General features: G+C 42.4%; 1 protein-coding gene across 2 annotated transcripts in view; it reads left to right on the forward strand.

Annotated features, from left to right (window-relative positions):
* The window catches only part of LOC149244309 (uncharacterized), a 194,061-nt gene that overhangs the window by 85,910 nt on the left and 81,139 nt on the right, over nucleotides 1-27,012 (forward strand). For both annotated transcript variants that reach the window (XM_089374795.1, XM_089374796.1), the window contains 2 exons: nucleotides 15,876-15,935; nucleotides 16,105-16,179. In XM_089374795.1, the coding sequence (XP_089230921.1) occupies nucleotides 15,876-15,935; nucleotides 16,105-16,179 (135 nt within the window). The remainder of the gene's footprint in view (nucleotides 1-15,875; nucleotides 15,936-16,104; nucleotides 16,180-27,012) is intronic.

A 27,012-nucleotide genomic window follows, 5' to 3' on the forward strand; every position in this document is an offset into this window, starting at 1 on the left:
CTCATTGGATTGGTGCTAAGAATCTTCTGAGATATCTTCGGGGCACAATCTCTCATGTATTGAGATACACTGCTGGAAATATGAAGATGCATGATTATTCGAACGCTAACTGGGCAGGCAGTGTGGAGGATCACTAGAGCACTTCTCATCGCTAGTTCTCTTTGGGTTCTGCTTCGATATCATGGATGAGCAGGAAGCAGAAGTTGGTTGCTATAAGCACCGCCGAGACCAAATACATAGCTACGAGTATGATCTCGTGTGAAGCTGCATGGTTGCAAAAGTTCTTAAGTGAGTTGTTTGTACACATGATGAATACCACTGTGATTCTCTATGACAACTAGGGGGGGGATTCGATTATTGAGGAATACCGTATTCGATGATTGCTCCAGCAGATAAACATCAGATACTGCCTTATTTGGGATATGGTAAGTTGATGAGCGAGGAAGCTCCATCGCATTGAGACTGATGTACAGATAGCAGACATTTTGTCAAAGCCCTGGGGAAAGTTCAAATATGTGACTTTCCCGAATGCCTTGGAGTCATTGAGAGACCTTCATATAAGGGTCTTGCATGTTGCATGCATTGAGCTCTGGGAGCTTTGGGGGGCTTGGGGTACTTACTGGAGCAACATACGACCACAGGGCGACTCACCCTCCCCTGGTGGTGCACTATGTACAAGATGACAGGTTCAACCTTCCCCTGTGATACCCCGTGGCGACTGTGGAACAGGATGATTAGTTCTCCTGTGGGCCGGGATGATTAGTTCTCCTGTGGGTCGGGATGATTAGTTCTCCCATGGCAACTGTGGAACAGGATGATTAGTTCTCCTGTGGGTCGGGATGATTAGTTCTCCCGTGGCAACTGTGGAACAAGATGATTAGTTTTCCCGTGGCAACTGTGGAATAGGATGATTAGTTCTCCTGTGGGCCGGGATGATTAGTTCTCCCGTGGCAACTATGGAACAGGATGATTAGTTCTCCTGTTGGCCGAGATGATTAGTTCTCCCGTGGCAATTGTGAAACAGGATGATTAGTTCTCCTGTGGTGATCAATGGACGGGATGATTCGTTCTCCTGTGGACAAGATGATTAGTTCTCTTGTGGAGGCATCCTACCCATGCAGTCTGGGACACATGGGAAGTACCTCTCATTTGATCAATGAGCAGGGAAATGGGGTTAGGGACAATAGTAGTACTATCGATGGACGCATCAATGTATCTACCGTACTCCCTATGCTAGGATGACCTCCACTGATCTGGGATCAATGAAATTGATCTGGGATTAGTATGAGTGGTTTGAGACACTCTCTTGTGATATTGATCTGGGATCAATAAAACTGACTTCGGGTCAGTAAGAGTGATGTGGCACACTCTTTTCAGATGAAACTAACATCGGGTCAGTAGAGAATGGTATGAGACATTCTCGATCAATTCTTCTTCTTCATGGTTCAGCAGAGCAAAGCAGAGTTCAGCAGAGCAGAGCAGAGCAGTGTAGGGCACTGATGGTAGAGATAGTACAGTCGGACATATGGATCAGCGGATGGAGTTCTCCCTAGTTGAGAGGGAGTGTTAAAATTGGCAACTAGGGCCAAACTCCATGTGGGCCATCTTATTAATGGAAGCTGATATTTTTCTTGGATCCCTCCCATCGAGAGGTGTAGGATTGATCTAAAAATCATCCGATTCCGATAAGTATTCATGGAGATATGAATTTATTTGTGTTATGGGACAATTCCTCAAGGTCGGCTAGCAACCAAATAAACCCCACTTGTGCTCAATGTTTTAGTATAAATAGAAGTGACCTTCAAGTCATTTTCAACACACCTGGGATCTCTTCCTCTCTAATTGTCTTTAGGTTTTAGTAGGAGGAGAGATCCTAAGGGATAATGCTGCCCTAATCTAGAGAGCAGAAGTCGGAACTGTAGGGAAAAGCTGGAACTGTCGGGGAAAGATGGAACTGCCGGAACTGTTGGGAAAAGCCGGAACTGTCGGAAATACCGGAACTGTCGGGAAAAATCGGAACTGCCGAAACTTCTGGGAACTACCGAAATTCCCGGGAATAACGGAAATAGCCGGAACTGCTGGGAATAGTCGGAATTGCCAGGAATAGCCGGAATTGCCGGGAATAGCCGGAATTGCCGGAATCGTCGGGAATAGCCAGAATTGTCGAGATCTACTGGGAAAAGCCGAAACTGCCGGGAAAAGATGGAATTGCCAGGAAAAGCCGGAAAAGTCGAAACTGCCAGAACTGTTGGAAATGCGGGAAAAGCCAGAACTGCCGGGAACTGCTGGAATTGCTAGGAATAGCCGAAATAGCCGGAACTGCCAGGAAATGCCGGAACTGCTGGAATTGCTGGGAATAGCCGGAATTGCTGGAACTGCCAGGAATAGTCGGAATTGCCGGAACCATCGGAACTGCCGGAAATAGTCGGAACTGCCGAGAACAGCTGGAACTGCCAGAACAATCAGGAAAGTTGACGCAGAGGGCAGAAGCCAGAATTGCTGGGAACTGTCAGAACTTCCGGGAAAAGCCCGAACTGTTGGAACTGCTAGAATTGTCGGGAATAACCGAAATTGCCGAAACTGCCAGAACATCCAGGGCATTTGTCTTCGAAGGAGAGCAACATGCAAGGGACAACTAACTAACATTGGGATAGTTGTATGGTACTTAGCAACAAATACACCAAGCATGCAATGTTACAGCTAGCATGCAACAACAAGCATGCAAAGGACAACAAACATGCTTGGGACAACAAGCAAGCAAGATGCGGCCAGCACATAGGTCAGTATGGCAACTTGGTGCAACAATGGCACATAATGCAGTACAATGATGGGTACAGTCAAGATTAATGAAGCATGATGAGATGCAACATAGTGATGATTGGTGCAGCATGGTGCATCATGGTGAGGTGCAGCATGATAACAAAATGCAACACAACGATAGGTGAAGGAGTCACGTTGGAGAATCAGTTGAAGCAGCATGTCTTCAACTGATCTCATGTGTCATCTTCTTAGAGATGATCTATGCTCTTATCTAGATAAGTCAAAGTGTTGACTTCTGTTGTAAACGTACTATCTCTCTCTTTTCTTAACTATTGAAGAACATATAAGAAGAATTGATCAAGGGTTTCCCCACATGGGGATTTTTCCCGGGCTAGCGCCACATCTTGTATCCTCTTGTCTTGGCTTGTCTTCTGTGATTTATGTTTATGTTCTATCTGCAGTTTACTTTAATGCTCATGTGATTGCTAATTTGGAAAAGATATTGAGCTAACTGTGAAAATTGAAATAAATTGCTCTAAGCATATAACATACCTAAAATTAACAAAGAGACATAATGCAAATCCCTAGGTTATTATAGTTGTCAAAGTGTCAATACAAGTCAGATGTATTGGTAAAGTTTGTTTGCCAAGCTTATGTGTCAAGTCAAGTCAATTTGTTATATCTGTAATCAAGTTAGTATGTGAAAGTGTCCAATCACAGTTTAATCAAGTCAACATATTATATCACTGTCATAATAATTCTACCAATATAGTCAACTAGATAGCCAATTCAAATCACTTCCTAGAGTCCGTCCCTAATATCACTGTATATCACTGCTTCATATATGTCTTGGTCAAGACCAAACTGTCAAGTCAACCCACTGTCATAAAGTATGTATACACTGTTTCACCAATCATCATTGTCTATTACAATTTTATCACCAAGATCATTATGAGATCTTTCAAACAAACGATAGTCTTGTATCAGTGTCCAAGGTTAACTTAAGTGTCAAACAGTGTTTCACAATTTTACTATTGGCGAGCTACGTAGGTCATTGTTACATACATATATATGTTACTTTCAGTCCAATAAACAAGTTCACATATCTTCTATAACGAGCTTGGAATGAGGTCAACTTAATTGTCAACAAGATCTGCTTTAATTCAACATGAGAGCTGAACTTCAAATAATGTTATAGGTTGGCTTTGAATATTATCGAGGATACAACCATTGTCTTACCAGAGCTCTGCTATATCATTATAAGGTGTGCATTATTGTCATGCATATGTATATATTATATATACACTATGTCAACTATTATGTATAGATTACTACTATGTTTAATATGTATACTGTTATGTAGGTTGTGTATACTATGTAAACAACCAAGTCAAGAGATCAAGTGTTGAATCAAGTTGTTGATGAGAAACTACACTGTTCTGAGGCTTTAAGAGAATATCAATCATCACAACAAAACTAGAAACTATTGAAGTTTCTAAGTTTACTTAATTTAGAAACCCTTCATGCACTTGTTCTGATTTATTCCTACCTACTTGTTAATTTTTCTTTAACAAGTTATTTACAAAGTAAATACTAAAAATAAACACCAGTGCATGCTCAACATATTACAGATCAACAACTAAAAGAAACAAGAACAAACACACCACATGACACCATTATTTTTGTACCAATGTCCCCGGAAAAACCCAATGTGGGAAAACCGGTGCAACTATTTGAGGGTTTTTCTTATTAAGCAATATCAGAGTACAATCTGGGTGTTGAAACTGGCCTACCCAACAGAGAATTTCCTTAGCAGCTATACCTCACAGTTTGAGAGAAATCTCCTGGCTGAAACCCTGGAAAACCCTCCTGGCAGCTCCTTAGCACAAAACTGCTCCTGCAACCCTAGCGTTTGCCCAATCGAGACTGCGTTAGCCCCTCTCTGTCTCACGCTGGCCTTGCGTCAGCCTTTCTTGGCCTGCGTTAGCCCCAGGAGGCCTTGCGTCAGCCTTTCTTGGCCTACGTTAGCCCCAGGAGGCCCTGCGTCAGCTCTGGGAGCCTCTGCGTCAGCTACGCTGGCCCCTTTGGTGCTCTGCGCAGCACTTGGCTGCCTTTGCGTGGCCCTGCGTGAGCCCTTGTTGGCTCTGCGTCACCCTCCTTGGCTGCTGCACTGCTCTCCCAGCACAATCTCTGCCTTCTCTGTTCCTCTGTACTCAATGCCCCTCAGCTGCTCTCCCGATCACTAATTCTATCTCTCTTAGCAAACCCCGCTCTAGAGAATAGAATGACTAATCATCTGGTGTAATCCCCAAGTGACCCTCAAGCCTCCTGTTATACTTTTCCTATTGACGATTCAACGGCCGAGATTAAGTCCCTAATCAACGACTAAGTTTAGATCTAGCTTGATCCATATCTTTTGGACCACTCTAACACAAATTCATATTAATATTCATTAATATTTTATTTTCCCTAAGTTTAAACTTAGGGACTCCATTAAAAATATTAATTATTTTAATATCTCCTAATCTGTTTAGAATCTGCCCAAACCCTTTCTGGGTATTGGAGATCTCATGTGCCCCAACCTCTCCACCAAATTTTGTGGCTAGAGCACATCCAATGCTACCCCAAATCAACAGAAACCAATGATTGGCTTAGTGCATTTGATCCATAACATACCTTTGTAACAAATCACAACGAAATTTGAAGTCAATGATTGGCTTGGTGCATTTATTTCTTGAAGTTACCCACTGATATACAAAGAGATTACTGCCACTGTCTTATAGTGAGAGTCAACAATATATTGACAATGGGATGTCAATGTCTTGCAAAAGTTTCGTTTATGCAATAAGGTATGGTCCAAATTACAATTGAAATGTCAAACGATGCCCTGGATGAGGGCCTACTCTTGCACTCAACAGAATACCTAAGAGACTCAAAGTTACAAAACAAATTAATGCAAAAAGGACCTAAACAGTGCTACGTTGTTGGTTATAAGGCCTCAAATTTGCAGTTAATATAACTTTTCTTGAAGCCCTAGTACACATGTCCGAGCCCTAAACACTACACTTAAGTCTTCGGTGCAAATGATTATCCACACTCAAGCATAAGTCCTGTAGTTCATTGTTAATGGATGCTGAATTCTTTGGAGCTGGTCTGTAATAAAATTCTGGGTGTGCAATTGAAAAGGAATCCCAATCGAATCACAAGGGAAAAAGGAAGAGAACAGATCTTAAGGATAAACTAACCCTAGACTCAAGATAAAACAACACCAGTGGATCAAAAATACAATAAAGCTCTGAAATTATACTCAAAGAATTACCCAAATGAATTCCATTGGAACACACAAAGAAATACAAATTGAAACCCTTACCTTGACACCACTGTATTTTTTTTTTCATTGTTCTGTTCAGAATAGAGAGGCCCTATGGTTGGTCACCACTCCAAGAAGTACCCCAAGCCCCCCGGAGCTCCCAGAGCTCAATGTCCATCTCATACAGGATCCTCATAAGAGGGTCTCTCCACGACTCCAAATCGTTCTCGGAAGGCCCAGAATTTGACCTTCCCCAAGGGCTTTGTCAGAATATCGGCGACTTGCTCATCAGTCCCAATGTGATAGAGCCTTATTGCTCCTCGTTGTACCATATCCCGGATAAGGTGGTACCTGATATCTATATGCTTGGAGCGATCATGAAACACATGATTCTCTGATAATTGGATCCCACTCTGGTTGTCACAGAAGATCACGGTGGTATCCAACACATGTCCAAACAGCTCACTGAAAAGCTTCCTCAACCAGACAGCTTGACATGAGGCCATACTAGCAGCTATGTATTCGGCCTCGGCGGTGCTCAAGGCAACCGATTTCTGCTTCCTGCTCATCCAAGATATCGAAGCAGAACCCAAAGAAAAACAACATCCAGAAGCGCTCTTGCGATTTACCACACTATCAACCCAATCAGCATGAGAATAACCATGTAGCCTTACATTTCCGGCAGTGTATCTTAGTCCATGAGTGGTTGTGCCCCAAAGATATCTCAGAAGATTCTTGGCGGCAATCCAATGTATATGATGAGGCTCAACCATGTATTGGTTCAATGTGTTAACTGCAAAACATATGTTTAGACGGGAGTTCACCAAGAACATCAATGCTCCTATGAGTTGACGATACTCAGAAGCATTTCCCAATTCAGGTCCAGCAACACGACCACATAACTTCTTAAAGTTAAGTTCTGTCGAAGTGGTCACAAGCTTGCAGTCCACCATCCCAAATCTTTCCAATAGCTTCACAACATATTTTCCTTGAGAGAGGAAAATTTCACCTGGCTTTTGCCAGACCTCCAACCCTAGGAAATAGTGCATCAGTACTAGGTCCTTCATCTCAAATTCAGAAGCCAACTTCCTCTTACTTTTGTGAATGAGAGGGTCTACACCTGTCAGAAAGAGGTCCTCCACATAAAGTACCAAAATGAGAAGTTTATCATTTTCAACCTTAAAGTAAAGGTTCAGATCGACTTCACTTCTAGTGTATCCTAACTTCATCAGATAGCTATCAATCCTCTAATACCAAGCTCGGGGTGCTTGCTTCAATCCATAGAGAGCTTTCTTCAACCTGAATACATGAGATTTCTGATCATGAACTTCAAACCGCTCGGGTTGTTCCACATAGACTTCGTCTTTGATTGAACCATGCAAGAAGGCAGTCTTGACTTCCATATGATGTAGGTTCCATCCTTGCGAGGTAGCAAGGGCTATGATCAAGCGGATGGTGGTGTATTGGGCAATAGGTGCAAATATCTCATCGTAATCTACGCCTACCTTTTGAGAGAAGCCTTGAGCGACAAAGCGAGCCTTGAACTTTTTTGCACTTCCATCAACTCCATGCTTGATTTTGTAGAGCCACTTAGAAGTGACAACCGATTTGTCCTGGGGCCTAGGGACCACATCCTAGACGTCATTCTTCACAATTGACTCGTATTCTTCATTCATAGCATCCTTCCATACTTGTTGCTTCACTACTTCTTCGAATGATGAAGGCTCATTTTGAATGATAGTGCTCATGGCAGTCAAATGTTCTTGGTACCTGTTTGGCTTCTTGCTTTCACGGAAAGTACCCCTTGGTGCAATGTGCCTCTCAACATCTTTGAGAGTCTCCCTAAGCCATGAGGGTTTCCTCTTGGAGGAGGAAGGCTCACGAGGGAGTGGATCAATAAGATCCATAGGTTTATCAACATCAGGTATCGTTTCGTCCTCTTTTTCACCCTGATTTCCCATGTTAGCTTCTTTGTCCTTCCTTAGGATAGGAAGGTTGTTGATCTTCCTGAGGGCCATATCTTCGTCAAAGGTAACATCATGACTTATTTGAACTTCCTTTTGACCAACCACATAAATTCTATATCCCTTAGAATTTTCACTATAGCCCACAAAGATTCCTTTCTTCCTAGATGCACCCAATTTGCTTCTTTTCTCTTTCGGCACATGAAAATATACAGGGCTTCCAAAAATTCTAAAATGAGAGACATCGGGTTTCTTACCAGTGAACATTTCTTCGGGAGCCTTGGAGTCCAATGCTTGATGAGGGCATTGGTTTTGAACATACATGACGGTATTTGCAGCTTCACCCCATAGAAACTTCGGAAGGCCTTGATCATGAAGCATGGCACGAACAACTTCTACAATAGAGCGATTCTTCCTTTCAGCCACACCATTCTGCTCGAGAGTGTATGGTGTTGTAGTCTCCCTCTTAATGCCAGCTTCTCTGCAATAATCTTGGAATTCATTGGATTCATACTCGGTCCCATTATCAGTCCTCAATATCTTGATTTTCTTCCTGGATTGGTTTTCGATCAAGGCTTTGAAATGTTAGAACCATGTGAACACTTCATCCTTCTTTTTCAAGAAATACATCCAGGTCTTGTGAGAATAATCATCCACAAAGGTGAGATAATATAAGTATCCTTCCAAGGAGTTTACGGGCATCATACCAGATATGTCTTAGTGGATCAATTGTAATATGTCTGTGGTCTTGCTATTACTTGAGGGGAATGGTCCCCTTGTAAGTTTTCCTTCGGCACCTTCATGCTCTACTTTGAACTCGGGCATACCTATCACCATCTGTCTCACATTGGGTAGGGCCTTATAATGAAGATGGGCGAACCTCCGATGCCATAGTTCAGATTGTAGAGATGTGTCGCAAGGCATGGCTCCCAATGGACTTCCTCCAACTTGATACAAACTATCGACCCTGAACCCAAGAGTAAAAGCATCCTTGAAATTTCTTTTCCAAACATGTACCTTTCGATCGATAAAAGCCACCTCGAATCCTTTTTCTTCCATTGTTGAAATGGACAGCAAGTTCTTCTTGAGATCGGGTACATATAGTACTTCTTGCAAATGAATAGTGTTACTGATCTGGATTTAAACAGGAACGCAATAAAGTACAGAAATAACCATGAATAGAGAGATGTAGCATAAATAATGCTTCATTTCATTGATGTAAAATACTGAAATATGCTTACAAACAGAAATGGAAATAAACCAGCTAGGGCGATGGTAGCTTATCTTTGAGAAGAGATGTGGCGGCTACATGCCTCTGAACTGTGTTACAATGAGGCTCGAAGGCGTATTTATTGTTGAGAAACAATGGAAAACCCTAAACATCCAAAAACCTAACCCTAGAGGATGAAACGCCAAACTGTGGGCCCCGTTTGGGTAAATTGGTACATCAACTTCTCGGGGTCGTAACTTTGGCATACGATCTCCGTTTGACGCGCAAAATACCTCGTTAGAAAGCTCTGAGGACTACAACTTTGGGAAGAGCAACATCAGTCCATGGACCCATGTTGCTCCCAGTTTTCCCAAAAAACGTCGTTTAGGGCCTTAAAACAACTTCGAAAGTTCAGGACCCGAAAAACTGCTAAAAATAGTAAACTGTGCTACAATTAAAGAAATTGAAAAAACTGAAAATGATAGTTATGGGGGTCCAAGTGGGATAGGTGGGTGGCCACCAACATCCACCTGGATCATTCCTCCCCCTTAGGAAGCAATGGTCCCCATTGCGTTGAGTTCCTTCGTGAGATGAGGAAACTTCTGTTGAACTTGGTCCCTGGTGAGCTGTTTTGCAACCTTTGTTGTGTCTAGTAATGGTGGGAAGCTTGGTCGAGGGCGGTCCACATTGAACACTCGGTGCAAGCGAAGGAATGGGGAAATGTTGTGCTCCAAAGCATTGTTTCCGACAGCCTTGGTACTGGTGTAAGGACCATGTCGGAGTGGTCTGAGCTTTTGATGGGCTCTTGTAAGACGTTCTTTCTGCAGATGCAACCAAACTTTGTCGCCCACTTGAAACTTGTGTGGTACCTGATGCTGATCATGTCGCTGCTTGTACTTGGCATTTTCCAGAATGGAGCGGCGATATATTGATCCGTTGGGTAGAGGTGCTCTAGGAATTAGATCGAATGAAAGCTTGACCTGATAGTGCAACGGTACCCCTATGGGTGAGGATAAGATGTTCATGTATTCTTTCATGACCGTATCCCTCTGCTGCTGCTGCTGCGTGGAGGAACCCTTCGCGAGGTTCATGGATGTGGCGACGATCTTCCCCTTACTTTGGGAGTGAACCAAACAGAAAATGAATTTCCTAGTCTGGGAGATGAGCTTGCTACATTTCTTAGCAATGATCAAAGAGGTGGCGGTAGGTGGGGCTACCTCCGGTATCCTGTATAATGAATTACCCAAAGAAATAATAACAACGCGAGGCCTTGACTCATACACAGCATGTCGCCTCCACATCACAAACATCCAGAGGTGCAACATCACACAATACCTCGTCTATGAAGGGCTTGATGCTGTAGGGAAAGCGACACTGCTGGTGAACTCGGAGATATCATCCTTGGTGAAGCCACTCGATGCTGTATGGTTACGGGTGTGGTATGGTCAGCAGTCCCAGCCGCTTCATGGCCTCTGTTGAAATGAGGTTCTTTTGGCTCCCATTGTCAACAATGAATTGCAGCGGCGAACCCTTCACCCACATTTGTGAGTGGAAAAGTCGCTCCCCCTCCTCTGGATCTTCAGGCTCATTCTTTTGGACTTTGGCCGTGGCAACAATGGCGCTGAGCTCTGCATCAATGATTTGCTTCCCTTTTCCATTCCCCTTGTCGGGTTCTGACTCAGGGTCGAAACATGCATCTGATTCGGAAACCTTCAACTCGGCCACCAACGACTGCTTGGTCCGACACTCACTTGTGTTGTGAGTGGGGCTCTTATGGAACTCACACCACTTTCCCGTGTCCTTCTTTGGCTTCGTGGTGTTGTTATTTTCTTGCGACTTTGATGGGTTGTCTTGGGTCACCCCACCTTGGCTTTGTCCTTTTTTCTTCGGATTTGCAGATCCAAAGTCTCGCTTCTTTTGTTTAAACTTCTGCTCGATTTTGACAGCGTATCGGTACATCATGCCGAGTGAGGAGATGTTCAAGAACTCCATCTCGTCCTGGATGTATCTATGTAGGCAGTCGCGGTATTTGAGTACCAAATGTATCTCAGAGTCCTTGGTACCCAATTGTGTGCAAAGGGTATGAAAAATGTTTGTGAACTCCGACACATCTTGGTCCCTTCCTTGCCGCAACGTGGTCCACTTTATGTATTTGTCCTCGTAGCTTTTGACAGGGTAGTATTGCTCCTTGAGCCCGTACTTTCATCCTTCTGTTCACAGTAGGTTTCCCACCAATCCTTGACATGGGGGGTTGCTTTGAGAAGAGCGAAAATAATCTTTTCCCGACTAGAAAAATCATGAACAAAAAAAATACCCTTCTAGCAGATTTAACCATTTATCTACGACATCTACGTCTATCTGACCCTCGAATATGGGGATTTCAAAATTAGTTTGTACCTTAAAGGGTGTGGCGTTTCCAGAGTAGTTGTTGGAAGTAGCTACATCGCCCCTGGGTAGCCGCTGAAGGATCTGGGCAAAGCTGTCCATCAACGCGTTCCTTTGTCGCTCAAGGGCTTCTTCGAGCAAGATTTTGATAGGATCTCCTGCCCCCTCATCTTTCTTTTCATCCGCCATGGGAGGCCGTTGGGATTTGCGAGGCTAGTCTTGCAAAGGTTCGACCAGTTCAAGCCCTAACTCCTTATATCCTGACCTCATTGGGGACATGCAAAGAAAAATAGAGAAAGAGCAAACTGCTCTAATACCACTGATCCAGATTTAAACAGGAATGCAATAAAGTACAGAAATAACCATGAATACAGAGATGCAGCAGAAATAATGCTTCATTTCATTAATGTAAAATACTGAAATATGCTCACAAACAGAAATGGAAATAAACCAGCTAGGGCGATGATAGCTTATCTTTGAGAAGAGATGTGGCGGCTACATGCCTCTGAACTGTGTTACAATGAGGCTCGAAGGTGTATTTATTGTTGAGAAACATTGGAAAACCTCAAACATCCAAAAATCTAACCCTAGAAAATGAAATGCCAAACTGTGGGCCTCGTTTGGGTAAATTGGTACATCAACTTCCCGGGGTCATAACTTTGGCATACGATCTCTGTTTGATGCGCACAATACCTCGTTAGAAAGATCTGTCCGAGGACTCCAACTTTGGGAAGGGCAACATCGGCCCATGGACCCATGTTGCTCCTAGTTTTCCCAAAAAACATCGTTTAGGGCCTCAAAACGGCTCCGGAAGTTCAGGACCCGAAAAACTGGTAAAAATATTAAACTATGCTACAATTAAGGAAACTGAAAAATATAGTTGTGGGGGTCCAAGTGGGATAGGTGGGTAGCTACCAACATCCACCTGGATCAGTTACCTTGATTCAATTGAAGGGTAACATTCACTATTCCCTTCACTGGATAGGTGGCATCTTCTCCAAGGATGATCTCCAAGTTTGTCTCCTTTTCTATCAGATTAGAGAGGGCTTCCTTGTATCTGGTGGAGTGCCTTGAGACACCACTATCAATCAACCAATTTCCCAAAGTGTCTAGAGGAGAGGCAGTGGAGAGGGTCGATATAAGATAGTACTCTTTTTGCTTATTGTTAACAACATTGGATTCATCATACCTGGAGTTCCTTGATTTCTTGGAGGGTCGACCATTTCCTTGATGTCTTGCATTCCTTTTTCCTTTGCCATTGGACCTACCATTCCTTTGATCATTGTTGTTGTTGTTGAAGTTGCCCCTGGAGTTGTTATGATAGTCATCATCACGAGGTGTATCCCTTTTATTAGGACACTCCCTTGCATAGTGGCCAAACTTATTGCAAACAAAGCACCTGCCCTTACTTCCTCCCTTAGATCCAAACTTTCCATGGAAATGACCTTTAGATCCTGCATTATTCCTCTTTTTGGCATGATCGGAGAATGCAGTGGGGTTGCTTCTATTAGAAGGCATTTCTTGCTCCACCATTCTTGTTTCTTCTTGAATGCATCTCGGCATCAATTCTCCAAACCCTAGAATTCGATCATTGTTGAGTTTAGTGGTTCTAAATACATATCACTCAAGTGGGAGTCGTCCAAGGGTGGTGAGAGTAAGTTCTGTGTTAGGAATGACTTCTCCAATCGAGAGTAGATCATTCTTGATTTCAGTAACCCTCAAGAAATATGATGGAATGTCCTTGTCCTGGCCCTTCTTAATATCCTTCAACATATTCTTGAGAAAGAGAATTTGATTAACATTACAAACCTTGAACATGTCGACCAACCTGTCGTATATCACCTTGGAGGTCTTCAATTCGAAGATATAGGCCACCAGATGCTTGTCAATGGAATTCTTAATAATCTTCTTTGCTTTGACTTCAGCCTTATTGTACTTGGTCTTTGCAGCAGCCGATGCATTTGAAGGAGGCTTAGGGATTTTACCCTGCACATAATCCATCAATTCCTTCTCGTCCAAGGTCAAATCAAGAGACATCTTCCATCCATGATAGTCAGATTTATCATGGAGCTTGTCTTTAGTCGGGAAGTAGGATGAGGAACCCATTGAGTCTTTTGTCCTTGTCCAACTATCTTTGGTGATTGCTCTTTCACTCTTGCTTGGGCTTTGTCTTCACCTCAACTCTGATACCATGTTAATTTTAGGCAACAATGGTATGTTCTATGCTTTAGAGCAATTTTACTTCAATTTCTTTATGAGCCCAATATCAATTTCAGTTTAGCAATCACATAAACATGTAAGTAAAATGCTGATAGAACATAAACATAAACAGTAGAAGACAAGCCAAGACAAGAGGACACAAGATGTGGCACCAGCCAGGGACAAACCCCAATGTGGGAAACCCTTGATCAAATCTTCTTTTAGTCTTCAATAGTTTAGCAAAGAGAGATAGTACAATTTACAAATTCTGATAATTTATAACAGCAGCAAAAGAGCCCTAACCAGAAAATTCAACGCTGGTCAATAGGGCAGATTTGACCCTCAAAGATTCGGTCAACTTCAGTCAACTTCGGCCTCCAAACAACAAGATGAAACAACCCTCAAAACAGTCGAATTCTGCCCAGTCAAAGTCTGGTCAAACAGTCAACTTGCGGTCAGCCCTAACCATAGTCAACGCTGGTCAAAACTCCTCGATTTTCATGCCCAAAATTGCGGCCTGCTTAGACAGAGATTCCTCACCCAAACCGAAGTCAAAACAGGTCAACGCATCAAGTCAATGCAGTCAAATAGCCTCCCAACAGCTCGGTCAATATTGGTCAATGCAACAAACAGAAACCCTAGTTCACACGTGTGGAGAGAGAGGACTCCCTCAGATAGTGTGCTCAATCACAAGAGGAGAGAGTGATATGTGTGATGAGATGATGGTGATAATGACTTGAGGTCTCCTTTTTATATGCAACGTTGAGGATGAATTAGGGGTTTGTGTGCTTGTTTTGCTCGCTGTTCGACCTTGACAATTTGTCCATAATATAAATAAATTTATATCTTCATTTGTACATGTCAGAATCAGATGATCTTTAGATCAATCCTACACCTCTCTAAGTGGAATCTAATAAAAATATCAACTGTCATAAATAAGATGACCCATGTGGAGTTTGGCCCTAGTTGCCAATTTTAACAAAAAGAGAACTTCCTCCTTCACACATGTGAAGAGAACCCTGCAATTATTCAGATGTACAAACCAATAGAAGAAGAGAGAGATGCTTGATGTGATGTCTGCAAATGAGGTGCCTTGACTTGTATTTATAGGCATTGGAGCCTTGACTTGTATTTATAGGCATTGGAGGAGGGCTAATTTGTCTTCTATGCTGACCTGGACTTTTGTGTCATTGTGGGTTTTCACTTTAAAAATATATTTTTCCTTGACTGAATTAAATTCTTCCAAGGGCAATTTGGGGCTTTTTTGGATGAGGAAGATTGTCCAATCGAGGGAATTTATCCCTGAGCTGCCAAATTAACAATCCAATATGCAAATTGTAATCGTTGCCACATAGTGCTCTAGAAAATTGAATTTGGCTGGTTTGACCTTTTCACAATAGGACAATTCTACTCTACACTTCATAACTCATATTGTCTTGTGTCATCAACCATCTACGCATCAAGAACAAAGAACCATGAGAAGGCATTACAAGCCAGACAAGTACATAAAGCTTTACCATAAAATGCTTCCCCATAAAATGCTTAAAGTAAAAAACATCTTTAAAGGGATAGGCAATGTGATGAACATAAATAAATCAAATAATCATGATAATAATAATACATTAAATGACACATCTTAACTAAAAGACATGACCTATCAACCATTGTGACTAGTCAATGTTATAAGTACATTGCCACATGCAATTATCAACATATCAATCTGCCATCTATCTTATTTATTATTAAGTATATATTATGATCCTATATGGATAATAACCTATTGTCTTTATGTTGGATATTTCTCAGTAAATGGACTATTGTTCATTTCAGGTTCTTCTCCACTCCCACTTTTTGTATTACATGGGTAGCTGGTAATCATCATGCATGGCATTCTTTATTGGCTTTATTCCCTTTTATCTTTTGATTGCATCTACATTATGTTTATGGTATCTTTGTCCACTATGTGCATGTGGAAGAGGAAGACAAAAATGCAATATGCTAGACTTATGGTCATGCATGTATGAGATTGACATAAGATTGTTACCAGGTAGAAGCTGTACATGGGCGTATGCTGCTTCTGTCTGGTGTTGATCTTGTTGATGGGACGGTAATAACTTCTTACATTTTATAGTTGGCAGTGGATCAATTTGCGAATACTGATTTTTCTTCAACGATGAATTTTAATTTGGCTATGTAACTCTTTTGTAGATAAACAGGTAATTATAGGTATGCAAAGGACTTTTATACAATTTGATTAACTGGATTATCTTTTGCAGCCTGTACTTGATATCAAACCATACTTACCATATTGTGATAATGTTCAAGGAGCCAAAGTGCCAGATTGGATCATGGTGCATTCTCTCTTGCCCTCATTCCTAGCAACCCTTTATATTTGTAACATTCACACACATTATCTTTTATGTTCTTGTTTTGAAGAATGTAAGAACTTTTATCGATGAAAAAAGATGCATATGAAGGGTTCTTACAACTGGAGGCAAAAACCAATATACAGGATGAATGTAGTGTACAAAAGGTTTGTTCAGCAAGCAACATTAAGGGACTGAAGTCAAGTCCTAAGCAACACTACTTTCGCTACTTGCTTTAAGAATTATATAGAATCAGTAAACAAAAGACTATCAATTTCTACAGTCCCTGATATTAGTTGCCTTTGTAGTTGAGAGTTTGTTCTTAATAGGTAGAATTCTCTTGCATGGCATTTTTCTTGGCTTTCTTTCTTCCAAGACACATTTTAGCCATGAGTAGTGTTGAAGAATCTAGGGCATATTAATGTAGTGTGATTCTTCATTACTTGATAACAATTTGGGGAGTATTTTTATTTTTCCTTATTAGCTTATTCTTCTTCTTCTTCTTGTTATTAGTGCATATGTGTGTACTTCATCAAACTGCTACCAAAACATAAAAACAAGAACACAAGATGTCGGCTCTCTGCCAGGGCCAAAACCTCTCTCCTCTTTAGAGGAAAACCCTTCAGTGAATTTCTATTATTGCAGCTTCTATTGATCAATGCCAAACCCTAGACCCTTGACTAGAAGATCCTCCAAGCACAAGTCAAGTCCTTTCAAGATCACTTCCTCTTGCAGCACTTTGTCTTCCTCCCTTCGGCACTTCTTCCAGCAACTGTTGCAGACTTAGGGCAGCAGCAATGCAGCCCTAATTCTTCACACGTGTGAGTGATTCTCCTCACAAAACTATGTTAGACTTGTCTTCCTTTCTTCGCTTGCATACCCTTCTTCCATGCTTGAGAGAGAGGCCTTGTAGGCCTAGTTTGAACCCTAAACAATGAGATATATGTGGCTGTGATAGTGCTGCTGTGATGACCACAGTCAGCCCTCCTTCACTCGCACGTGTGACTGTAATAAGCCCTAGAACAGACTTCTAAGGCTCAGTATTTCTTCCTTCTTCCTTCACTAGGGTGAGAGGTCCTTTCGCTTGTCTTGGGAGACCTTGTGAGCCTAGTGTCAAGCCCAAACAACACAAAATAATGGACTGCTTGTTCCTGCTATCATACCCGCAGATTTCTCCTCCTCTTCCTCGCACGTGTGACTGTTTCTAGCCCTAGAAACAGTCCTTTACCTTCGCTGTCCTTCCTTCTTCCTTCGTTGCACCTTGGAGACCCTTTAGACTTCCCTTTCCTTCCTTCTCTCAGCTTCTTGTCTTCGCTTATTTCAGAGATCCTTGAATGTGTTATAGAGGAGTGGACAGCCTCTATATATAGAGGTCTGTCCCTCCATTTAGGCCGACTTGTCAACTGTTTGCAGGCCGACTTGTCAACTGTTTGTAGGCTGACTTGAGGACTGCTAGGAGGCTGATTTGTTGGGCAGACTTCGGATAGTTTCCATGGTGGTGTAGCATGCTTGAAGGAGCTTCTTGATGGTGCCATTGCATAGGAGTAGACTTGACTTTGCTTGGAGGTTTTCCCTTTGACTTTAATATATATTTATACATGGTCATTGGTGTAATATACCCTTAAGGTCTTCAACATAATTCTTTTGACTCTTTGACTCACCTATAGCACTTTTACATGTGCTAGACCTACTTCAATGAGCAAGAAACTCATTGATATATATTATAAAAATAATATTTCTTTTCTTGAGTAAATACAAATATAAAAAGTACATTTATGAAGACCGAACCTAGTTACATTTCCTTCAACAAATAGCACCTGAGATAGCTCACTGGTGATGTGGTTTTGACTGTTTATGGGTTGTTTGTATAAAGTAATTTAACCTCCTGTTTTAGATTTTTTAGATTTTTTCCCATTAGTATAAAATGGAACATATTGTACTTTGTCTGATGCACTTGTGGCCATGACTTTGCCACTTGGGACACTGCAATCTTTATAAGGATTATTTTTATTAATTTATTTTGCTCAAACAGACTTCAAAAACAGTTCCCCAATGCCCTAAATTATTGTAGTTTTACATATTTTTCCACCCTTTTAGCATTGGCATTGAGTGGTGGTCGTCTTCATGTTCCATGATTTTAGAAAGTTTCGTTCATCAAATTGTGGTATCCTTGCTTATGAGTATGCTATTAGCAATTTAGTGATTATTATATTATTTTTTGTCTTTTGACATTTTTTCCTCTTATATTGCTATTAATTTTTTAATACCATGTCTGATTTATTTCTCTCCACAATTGTTTCATACTTGTTGCCTCAAAATCTAGCAGGCCTTCTGAGAGGTGTCACAAGGCAAGGGTTAGACCCTAATGCAACGATAAAGTGGCTGCCATTGTCACCTTAGCACTTCACCTCCTATTTTTAGTGGAATCTCACCACTATTGATGTTTGTGCAGCATCGGGCAGACATTCTCCCATTGGGTCATGCTGATTTGACTAGTGGGGGAATGATATATTCACCCATGGTGCCATGCTATTTTGGCTAGGGGTGAGCCCTCCCATGGGGTCCTGTTGATTTGACTAGTGGGGGAATTATATATTAACTGATGGTGCCATGCTATTTTGGCTAGGGGTGAGTGGCTCAGGGGCAAACATCCTCCCATGTAGTGATGTTGATTTGACTAGGGGAGAATGACACATTCACCCATGGGGCCATACTGATTTGGCTAGGGGTGAATGGCCCACGGTACTCACATTGTGTTGATTTTGGGTAGCATCGGATGTGCTGTAGCTCCTAAATTTGGTGGAGGGGTTAGAACACATGAGATCTCTAGAACTCGTAAATCATTTTGAGAAATTCCACTCGGATGAGGAGTTATTAAAATAATTAATATTTTTAATGGGTTCCTAACTCTAAACATAGGAAAATAAAAATATTAATGCGTATTAATAAAAATATGGGTGAGAAGGTTCTAAGTGACGAGGATCAAGCCTGTTTTAATCTTAGCCGTTGATTAGAGATTAGATCACAACTGTTGATTCATCAATAGGAAAAGTATAAGAGGAGGCTTGAGGGTCAGTTGGAGACACACAAAGAGAGATCAAGAATTCGATTTTCTGGGGCGAGGTTTGTTGAGGAAATCGCGTTAGTGATCAGAGTTGCAACGAGGAGCAGTTCAACAAGGGATTTTCATCCAAGGATGAAGAATACATAGCAGAGAGGCAGTGAAGTGCCGGGAGAGACAGCGCAGGCCCAAGAAGGGCTAACGCAGAGATTGTAGGAGTTGACGCAGAGGACGTAGAGGGCCGTAAAGGCTGATGTAGAAGTCGTAGAGGCTAATGCAGAAGTCGTAGAGGGCCTCAAAAGCAACGCTAGGAGATTCTGTGGGACAGACTGGTAGCAGATCAACAGATTCTGAGCAGAGGAGGGTGACAGATCCTGAAGGAGTGACGCAGTTCCAGAGTAGTGCTTGGAGCATCTTTCGATGTCCAGCATAGGGAACAACCAGAGTCACTATAGGGTTTGATCATCTAGTTGCTGATTTGCCAGAATATCTGTCTCCTAATAGAGGTACTATTGCCAAGGACATTCTCTGTTGGGTGAGCCATTTTTGGTACCCTAGTTGTATTCACGAAATCTGCTTAATAATAAAACCCTCATATCTGTTGCACCAGTGTTCCCGCATTTGGTTTTTCTGCGGACGACTGTCCAAAAATAACGATGTCCCTTGTGTTATTGTTTTTGTTTACTTCCGTGCATGATCTGTATTTCTGTGAAGGTTGCAATTGTGTTTACTTCGATGTTTATGCAATTAAATAACTTGTTAATGTAAAGAACAAGTAGGAGATTGTAAACCAGTAATTGCAGTAGGGGTTTCAGATGTGTTAGAGTCAAGACTTTTCACATGGTATCAGAGTGATTGCGGATCAGAGGTGACTGAAGACACCAGCTGAGAAAATCTGAGAAATTGTAGCAGAGAAGAAACTATCTCGAGAGATAGTGTTGTTCCAGAGCTGAAGAGGCGAGAGGAGTGACACAGTGCAAAGATGTGACGTAGAGGCTCACGCAGTGCCTGCGTCAGCATTCTTAGTCGGGAGAGGAAGACGCAATAGTTGGGAGAAGTGTTGATTTGGGGTAGCATTAGGTTGCTCTAGCCACGAAATTTGGTAGAGAGCTTAGGGCACATGAGATCTCCAATACCTAGAAAGGGTTTGGGTAGATTCTAAACAGATCAAGAGATATTAAAATAAGTAATATTTTTAATGGAGTCCCTAAGTCTAATCTTAGGGAAAATAAAATATTAATGTGTGTTAATATGAATCTGTGTTAGATTGGTCCAAAAGACATGGATCAAGCCAAATCTAATCTTAGTTGTTGATTAGGGACTTAATCTTGGTCGTTGAGATGTCAATAGGAAAAGTATAAGAGGAGGCTTGAGGGTCAGTTGGAGAGTACATCAGATGATCAGTCATTCTATTCTCTAGAGCGGGGTTTGCTAAGAGAGATAGAATCAGTGATCATGAGAGCAGCTGTGGGGCATTGAGTACAGAGAGACAGAGAAGGCAGAGATTGTGCGGGGAGCGCAACGCAACAGCCAAGGAGGGTGACACAAAGCTAGCAAGGGCTCACGCAGAGGCAGCCAAGTGTTGCGCAGAGCACTGGAGGGGCCAGCACAGTTGACGCAGAGGCTCCTAGAGCTGATGCAGGCATAGAAAGGCTGATGCAGGCCAGCATGAGACAGAGAGGGGTTGATGCAGTTCAGTTTGGGCAGATGCTGGGGTTGCAGAGTAGTTTTGTGCTGAGGAACTGCAGGAAGGGTTTTTTTGGGGTTTCAGCCAAGAGATTTCTCTCAAACTGTGAGGTATAGCTGCTAAGGAAATTATCTGTTGGGTAGGCCAGTTTCGGCACCCAGATTGTACTATGATATTGCTTAATAAGAGAACCCCCAGATAGCTGCACCAGTTTTCCTGCATTAGGTTTTTCCGGGGACATTGGTCCAAAAATAATGGTGTCATGTGGTGTGTTTGTTCTTGTTTCTTTTAGTTGCTGATCTGTAATATGTTGAGCATGCACTGGTGTTTATTTTCAGTATTTACTTTGTAAATAACTTGTTAAAGAAAAATAACAAGTAGGAATAAATCAGAAAAAGTGCATGAAGGGTTTCTAAACTATGTAAGCTTAGAAACTTCAACAAGAAGCCCACGTAGTAACTGCGTCAGTTGTCCATGCCAATGCAGACGCAGAGGGAGGCAAATTAGACTTACACAGTGCCAAGTCATCTTTCTAAGCTAGGAAGGATTGACGTAGTGGTTACGAGGAGTTGATCCAACTCTCACTGTGATTGCGTAGAGCCAGAAGGGCTTAGATTCTTCAGTTGATGGGGCTAAGGGAGTTGACCAAATTTCGATTTGAGGAGCTAGTGGGACGTTGTTTCTATCAGTGTAGAACAGTGTCTAAGGAGACTGAACCAAGGTAGAGGGAAGCACTACCTCGACAAATTTCTAGCCAAGAAATCTAGATCTGGGTTACAACGGCAAAGGAGGATTGGAGAGGAGTGATTCGACAGTTGGCTAGAGGATTTCCAAGAGGGAAATCAGGGCTCAAAGGGAGTCTAGAGAAGAGGAGCAGAGATGACAATGAACCGATTGAGGATCTGGACAGATTGGATGAGGCTTCCAATTTTGTAATCTGGAATGCCAGGATCCTGACAATCTTGGATGAACATCGCATCAAGGACTATGCCTTGAAAACTATAGCTATCCCAGTGGACCCTAATGCAAATGAGAAGTATGAGGAGGCCGAGGTGAAGGCGGAATGCATGATCCTAGACGGGGTCAAAGATCATGTCAGACCACATATTGCTAAGAAGAACACAGCAAGGGAGATGTGGCAGAAGCTGACCACCTTATACCTGGGCTCTTCCCTGCAGCGGAAGATGTTATTAGAAAATCCGCTGAGGTCATATCAAATGCAGAAAGGAGAGGAGATAGATCTGTTCTTTCTCAGGTTGCAAGGAATTCACGACCAGCTTACTTCCATGGGGTCTACACCGGATCTAGAGTTCATGGCCAAGACTGCTCTGAATGAAGTCTTCGAAGACTAGGAGACATTTGTCTAAAGCATTTTGGGCAGAGCGACTCTCTCCAGTTGGGAGGAGATGTGGGCAGCTTTTCAACAGGAAGAGCTCAGAAGATTGACCAATGCGGGGAGTAATGGTAAGGGAGTTCGAATCAAGAAAGAGGAGGATGCAACTCTAGCATTAGCGAAACAACAGGGGGTTCAAAAGAGGAAGAAGAAAGGCATCTCCAAGGTCAAGTGCTTCAATTGTGGGGAGCTGGGACATTATGCATCTCAGTGCCCCAATAAGAAAGGCAAGGGAGAAGCTTTCGACTCAAAGGCTGCTCCAGCAAAGGCAGAGAAGGATGTCGAGACTGATGACGATTGTGCCATGAGTGCTCATTCGCTTCTAGAGAAGGGGTGGGGAGACATAGAGCTGTAGTCAATAAAAGAATGTTCAATGAGTACATTAACCAGGAGCAAACAACTCAATGATAATACAAAGATATTTACAATAATAGAAACATCAGGTTTCTATGTAGAATATAGAACAAACAGTTTCATCTAAGAAACTGCTAAAAGAATAAAAATAGAAACAGCTAAAAGACTGAGCATTACTAAATAGAACTATATTCTAATACCCTCCCTTAATGCTCAATCTATTTACAACACCAATAGACCCGCGAAATTTTACAAATTTATCAGGACCAAGAGGCTTGGTGAAAATATCGGCGGGCTGCTCTGTTGTGGGAACATAGTGCAACTGAACTGTGCCGTCTTCAACCAGCTGTCGAATGTAGTGGCAGTGAGTTTCCACATGCTTTGTTCGTTCATGAAAGACTGGATTCTTGGCAAGTTTGAGCACTCCCTGATTATCACAAAACAAAGAAGTAGGCCTTGTCTGAAAAACATGCATATCTGCAAGCATACTACGAAGCCAAACTGCCTCACAGGCTGCCTTAACTGCTCCCCGATACTCTGCTTCTGTTGAGGAGAGAGCCACTACCTGTTGCTTCTTACTAGTCCAAGTAACAGCTCCAGACCCTAGACTAAACACATACCCAGCTGTAGATTTACGGTCATCAACCGAACCGGCCCAGTCAGAGTCAGTGTAGCCACTGAGAATAGGATTGGAGCTGCGAGTATATAAGAGGCCATAATCAGAAGTACCACGCACATATCGTAGCACCCGCTTTGCTGCTATCCAATGATCAGCTTTAGGAGCTGACATAAAGCGAGAAATGTAGCTTACTGCAAAACTGATGTCAGGTCTGGTAGCAGTAAGATAGATGAGACTGCCCACTAATTGCCTGAATAAAGTTTCATCCACAAGAGGAGAGGATGATTGTGCTGAAAGTTTGAGCCCTGGTTCCATAGGAGTCGTGGCCGGTTTGCAATCCTGCATTCTGAACCTTTCCACAAGATTTTTGGCATACTTGGACTGAGAAAGAAAGATCTGATTTTCAGTCTGCCACACTTCAACCCCCAGACAGTAATGAAGAAGTCCCAAGTCTGTCATCTCAAACGTTCTGCATAGATCTTGTTTGATCCCATGGATCAAATGTGCAGAGCTGCCAGTAATGATAAGATCATCCACATAGACAACTACAAATAAGATATCATCACCAGTATGCTTGATATACAGGTTTGCATCAGATGGACTACGCTGAAAACCTTGATCTGTCAGGTACTGATCAATTTTCATGTACCAAGCCCGAGGAGCTTGTTTCAATCCATAGATTGCTTTAACTAACCGACACACTTTCTGTTCTTGACCAGCAACCTTGAATCCTGGAGGCTGCGTCATGTAGACTTCTTCTTGGAGATCACCATTTAGGAAAGCACTTTTTACATCCATCTGATGAACTTTCCAATTGAACTGAGCTGCTAGGGCAAGAACAAGCCTTATGGTACTCATCTTGGCTGTAGGAGCAAAAGTCTCCTCATAGTCGATGCCTTCCTTCTGTGAAAATCCTCGAGCCACAAGCCGAGCTTTATACTTGTCTAAGGTTCCATCAGCTTTGTATTTTACTTTATACACCCATTTGCAGCCTATGGGTGTTTTGTCTGCAGGAAGATCAGAAAGTGTCCATGTGTGATTCTTCTGAAGACTCTGAAATTCTGCTTCCATAGCCTGTTCCCACTCAGATGTACCCTTAGCCTCTGAATATGTTTGAGGCTCAAAAGTACTGTGAAGGTTAGCCATAAGAGCAAAATTGACTGTAGACTGTTGTCTGTTCTTATGCCTAGAAGTTCTACCTTCAAGGAGCTCGTCATCCCGGAGATCACCTATGGTTTTAGCCCACCATTTGGGCCGAAGAGAAGAAGAACCAATATCAGGATTAGAGGAACCAATATCAGGAGGAAGAGAAGCAGGCTCAAGAGCAATAGGAACAGCAAGAGGAGGATTAGCTTCTGGAGGAAGCTCAGATAGAGTAGTATCAAACCCTGATGCTACATCATCCCTCCCATCAGATGGACTGACTGGAAGAAGAACACTGTGAGGCGGATCCTCAGAGAGCTGCTCAGAAGAAGAAGACTGAAAGAATCCTCTGTCTTCATCAAATACTACATCTCGACTGAAGCTAAGTCGACCAGTGGCTATATCTATCAGCCTATAGGCCTTGTGATGATCACTGTAACCTGTCATCATGAGTTTCTGACTTTTGGAATCCAACTTAGATCGCTTAGCAGATGGAATCCAAACATATGCAACTGAGCCAAAAACTTTGAGATGACTGATCTTAGGCTTACGACCAGACCACACTTCTTCAGGAGTCTTCCCTTTAACAGCCTGAGTAGGGGATCTGTTAAGAAGGTAAACAGCAGTAAATACTGCTTCAGCCCAGAATTTGTTTGGAACACTCCGGTGTTGTAACATGGAACGAGCCATTTCAACAACCGTGCGGTTGCGACGCTCGACAACACTGTTCTGCTGGGGAGTGTAAGGTGTGGTTAATTGACGTTTGATGCCATGAATATCACAGAAGTTGGCAAAAGCTGAGGAACAAAATTCCCCCCCATTGTCGGTCCTAAGGGTCATGATATTACAACCAGATTCGTTTTCAACTAAAGTTTTAAACTTCTGAAAGGTACTAAGAGCATCAGATTTATTTTTTAAAAAATACACCCACATCTTTCTACTGAAGTCATCTACAATAAGTAAAAAGTATTTGCAAGCAGTGATAGAAGCTGTATTCATAGGACCACAAATATCAGCATGAAGTAACTGAAGTACCTGGGATGCGCGCCAAGATTCTCCATTTTTGAATGACGACCGATGTTGCTTTCCCGCTTGACAGGCGCTGCATACCCCCAACTGCTGAGTCTGAATATCAGGTAATCCTGACACAAGTCCCTCCCGAGAGAGCTGAGAGAGATACTGCATATTGAGATGCCCATATCGCTGATGCCATAGAGTACTGATGGGAGAGACACGAGCTGCTAGAGCCACTTCTGGAAAGTCACCGGTGTCAAGTAGCCTGTATAGACCATGGTCCTCTAGGCCAGTAGCAACTGTCAGACTGGTCTCCCTGTCAATGATGGAACACTTGTGTGCACTGAACACAACATCAAGCTGAGGAGAATTCCTCATAATCTGACTGACAGAGAGCAGATTAATCTCCATACCAGGAACATAGTATACATTTAGAAATATGAGCGTGCGTCCACCAGACTGAATTTGAACTGTACCCCTGCCAGCAACAGTGTACTTTTCACCTCCACCAAATACTACTGAATCACTGAAAGGTGAGAAGTCAATAAACCAGTCACGCCTGTGAGAGAAGTGGCGTGATGCACCAGAATCAATGTACCATGCAGAGGAAGGAACATGGTCTGAAGACCTTTTAGCCATAAAGGCGTAAAAGGCAGAATCTGTCTGTTCGGAATGTTCTGCAACATTCGCTGTCTGATGTGGCCCTCCCTGTTTCTTTTGTTCAGAAGCAATCCTCTGCCTGCAATCTTTCTTCATGTGACCGAACCTGTGACAGTAATTACACTGTACACTTTTCTTCCTGTTAGGATCAAAAGACTGAGATGATCCTTTCTGCTGAAAAGACTGAGAGGACTGATATTTTGCAGCAAATGCATTTTCCGAGGGCACTGATGAGGCACTACTACCAAACTGTTGTTTCCACCGATCCTGCTGCAGAAGTTTGGTACATAAATCTGGAAACTTCAGATCAACATTTGTGGTGGTAATGTTGAGCGTTTCAATGAAGTGTTCATAAGATTTCGGTAGACTCTTCAGAGTAATGACTACCATATCTTCTTCCTCCATGGTCCGACCAATGGCTTCGAGCTGATCTCGAATGTCTTTAATTTTGTTGAGATGTTCTTGTAAAGACATATGTTCATCCATCATGATGGAGAACAACTGATTTTTGAGAAAAAAAGCTCTGCTTTTATCAGATGTCTCATGCAATTCTTTCAACTGTTGCCAGATTTCAGCAGCTGTCTTGCCAGAAGGGATCTGTGGTAACTGATCATCAGCGACAGAGAGCTTGAGAAGCATAACAGCCTCTCGATTTCGATCATCAAATTTATCTTGATCGGTCCCGGCTGTACCTGGACGAAGCTCTTTGCCCAAAATGAGTTGATCAAGACGCCTGTACTCAAAAATGGTCAACATTCTTTGTTTCCAAATGTTATAGTTGCTGCCATTAAAGCGTTGATTTCCTTCTAACATCAGATTGGTAAGTGTGGCCATTTTCACAAAGAAAATACAGAAGTATGACACACAAGAACAATGTAGCTGACTGT

This window comes from Pinus tabuliformis, chromosome 8 (assembly GCF_031772625.1).
Source record: "Pinus tabuliformis cultivar Carrire ecotype Pingquan chromosome 8, CPIR1, whole genome shotgun sequence".
NCBI lineage: Eukaryota > Viridiplantae > Streptophyta > Pinopsida > Pinales > Pinaceae > Pinus > Pinus tabuliformis.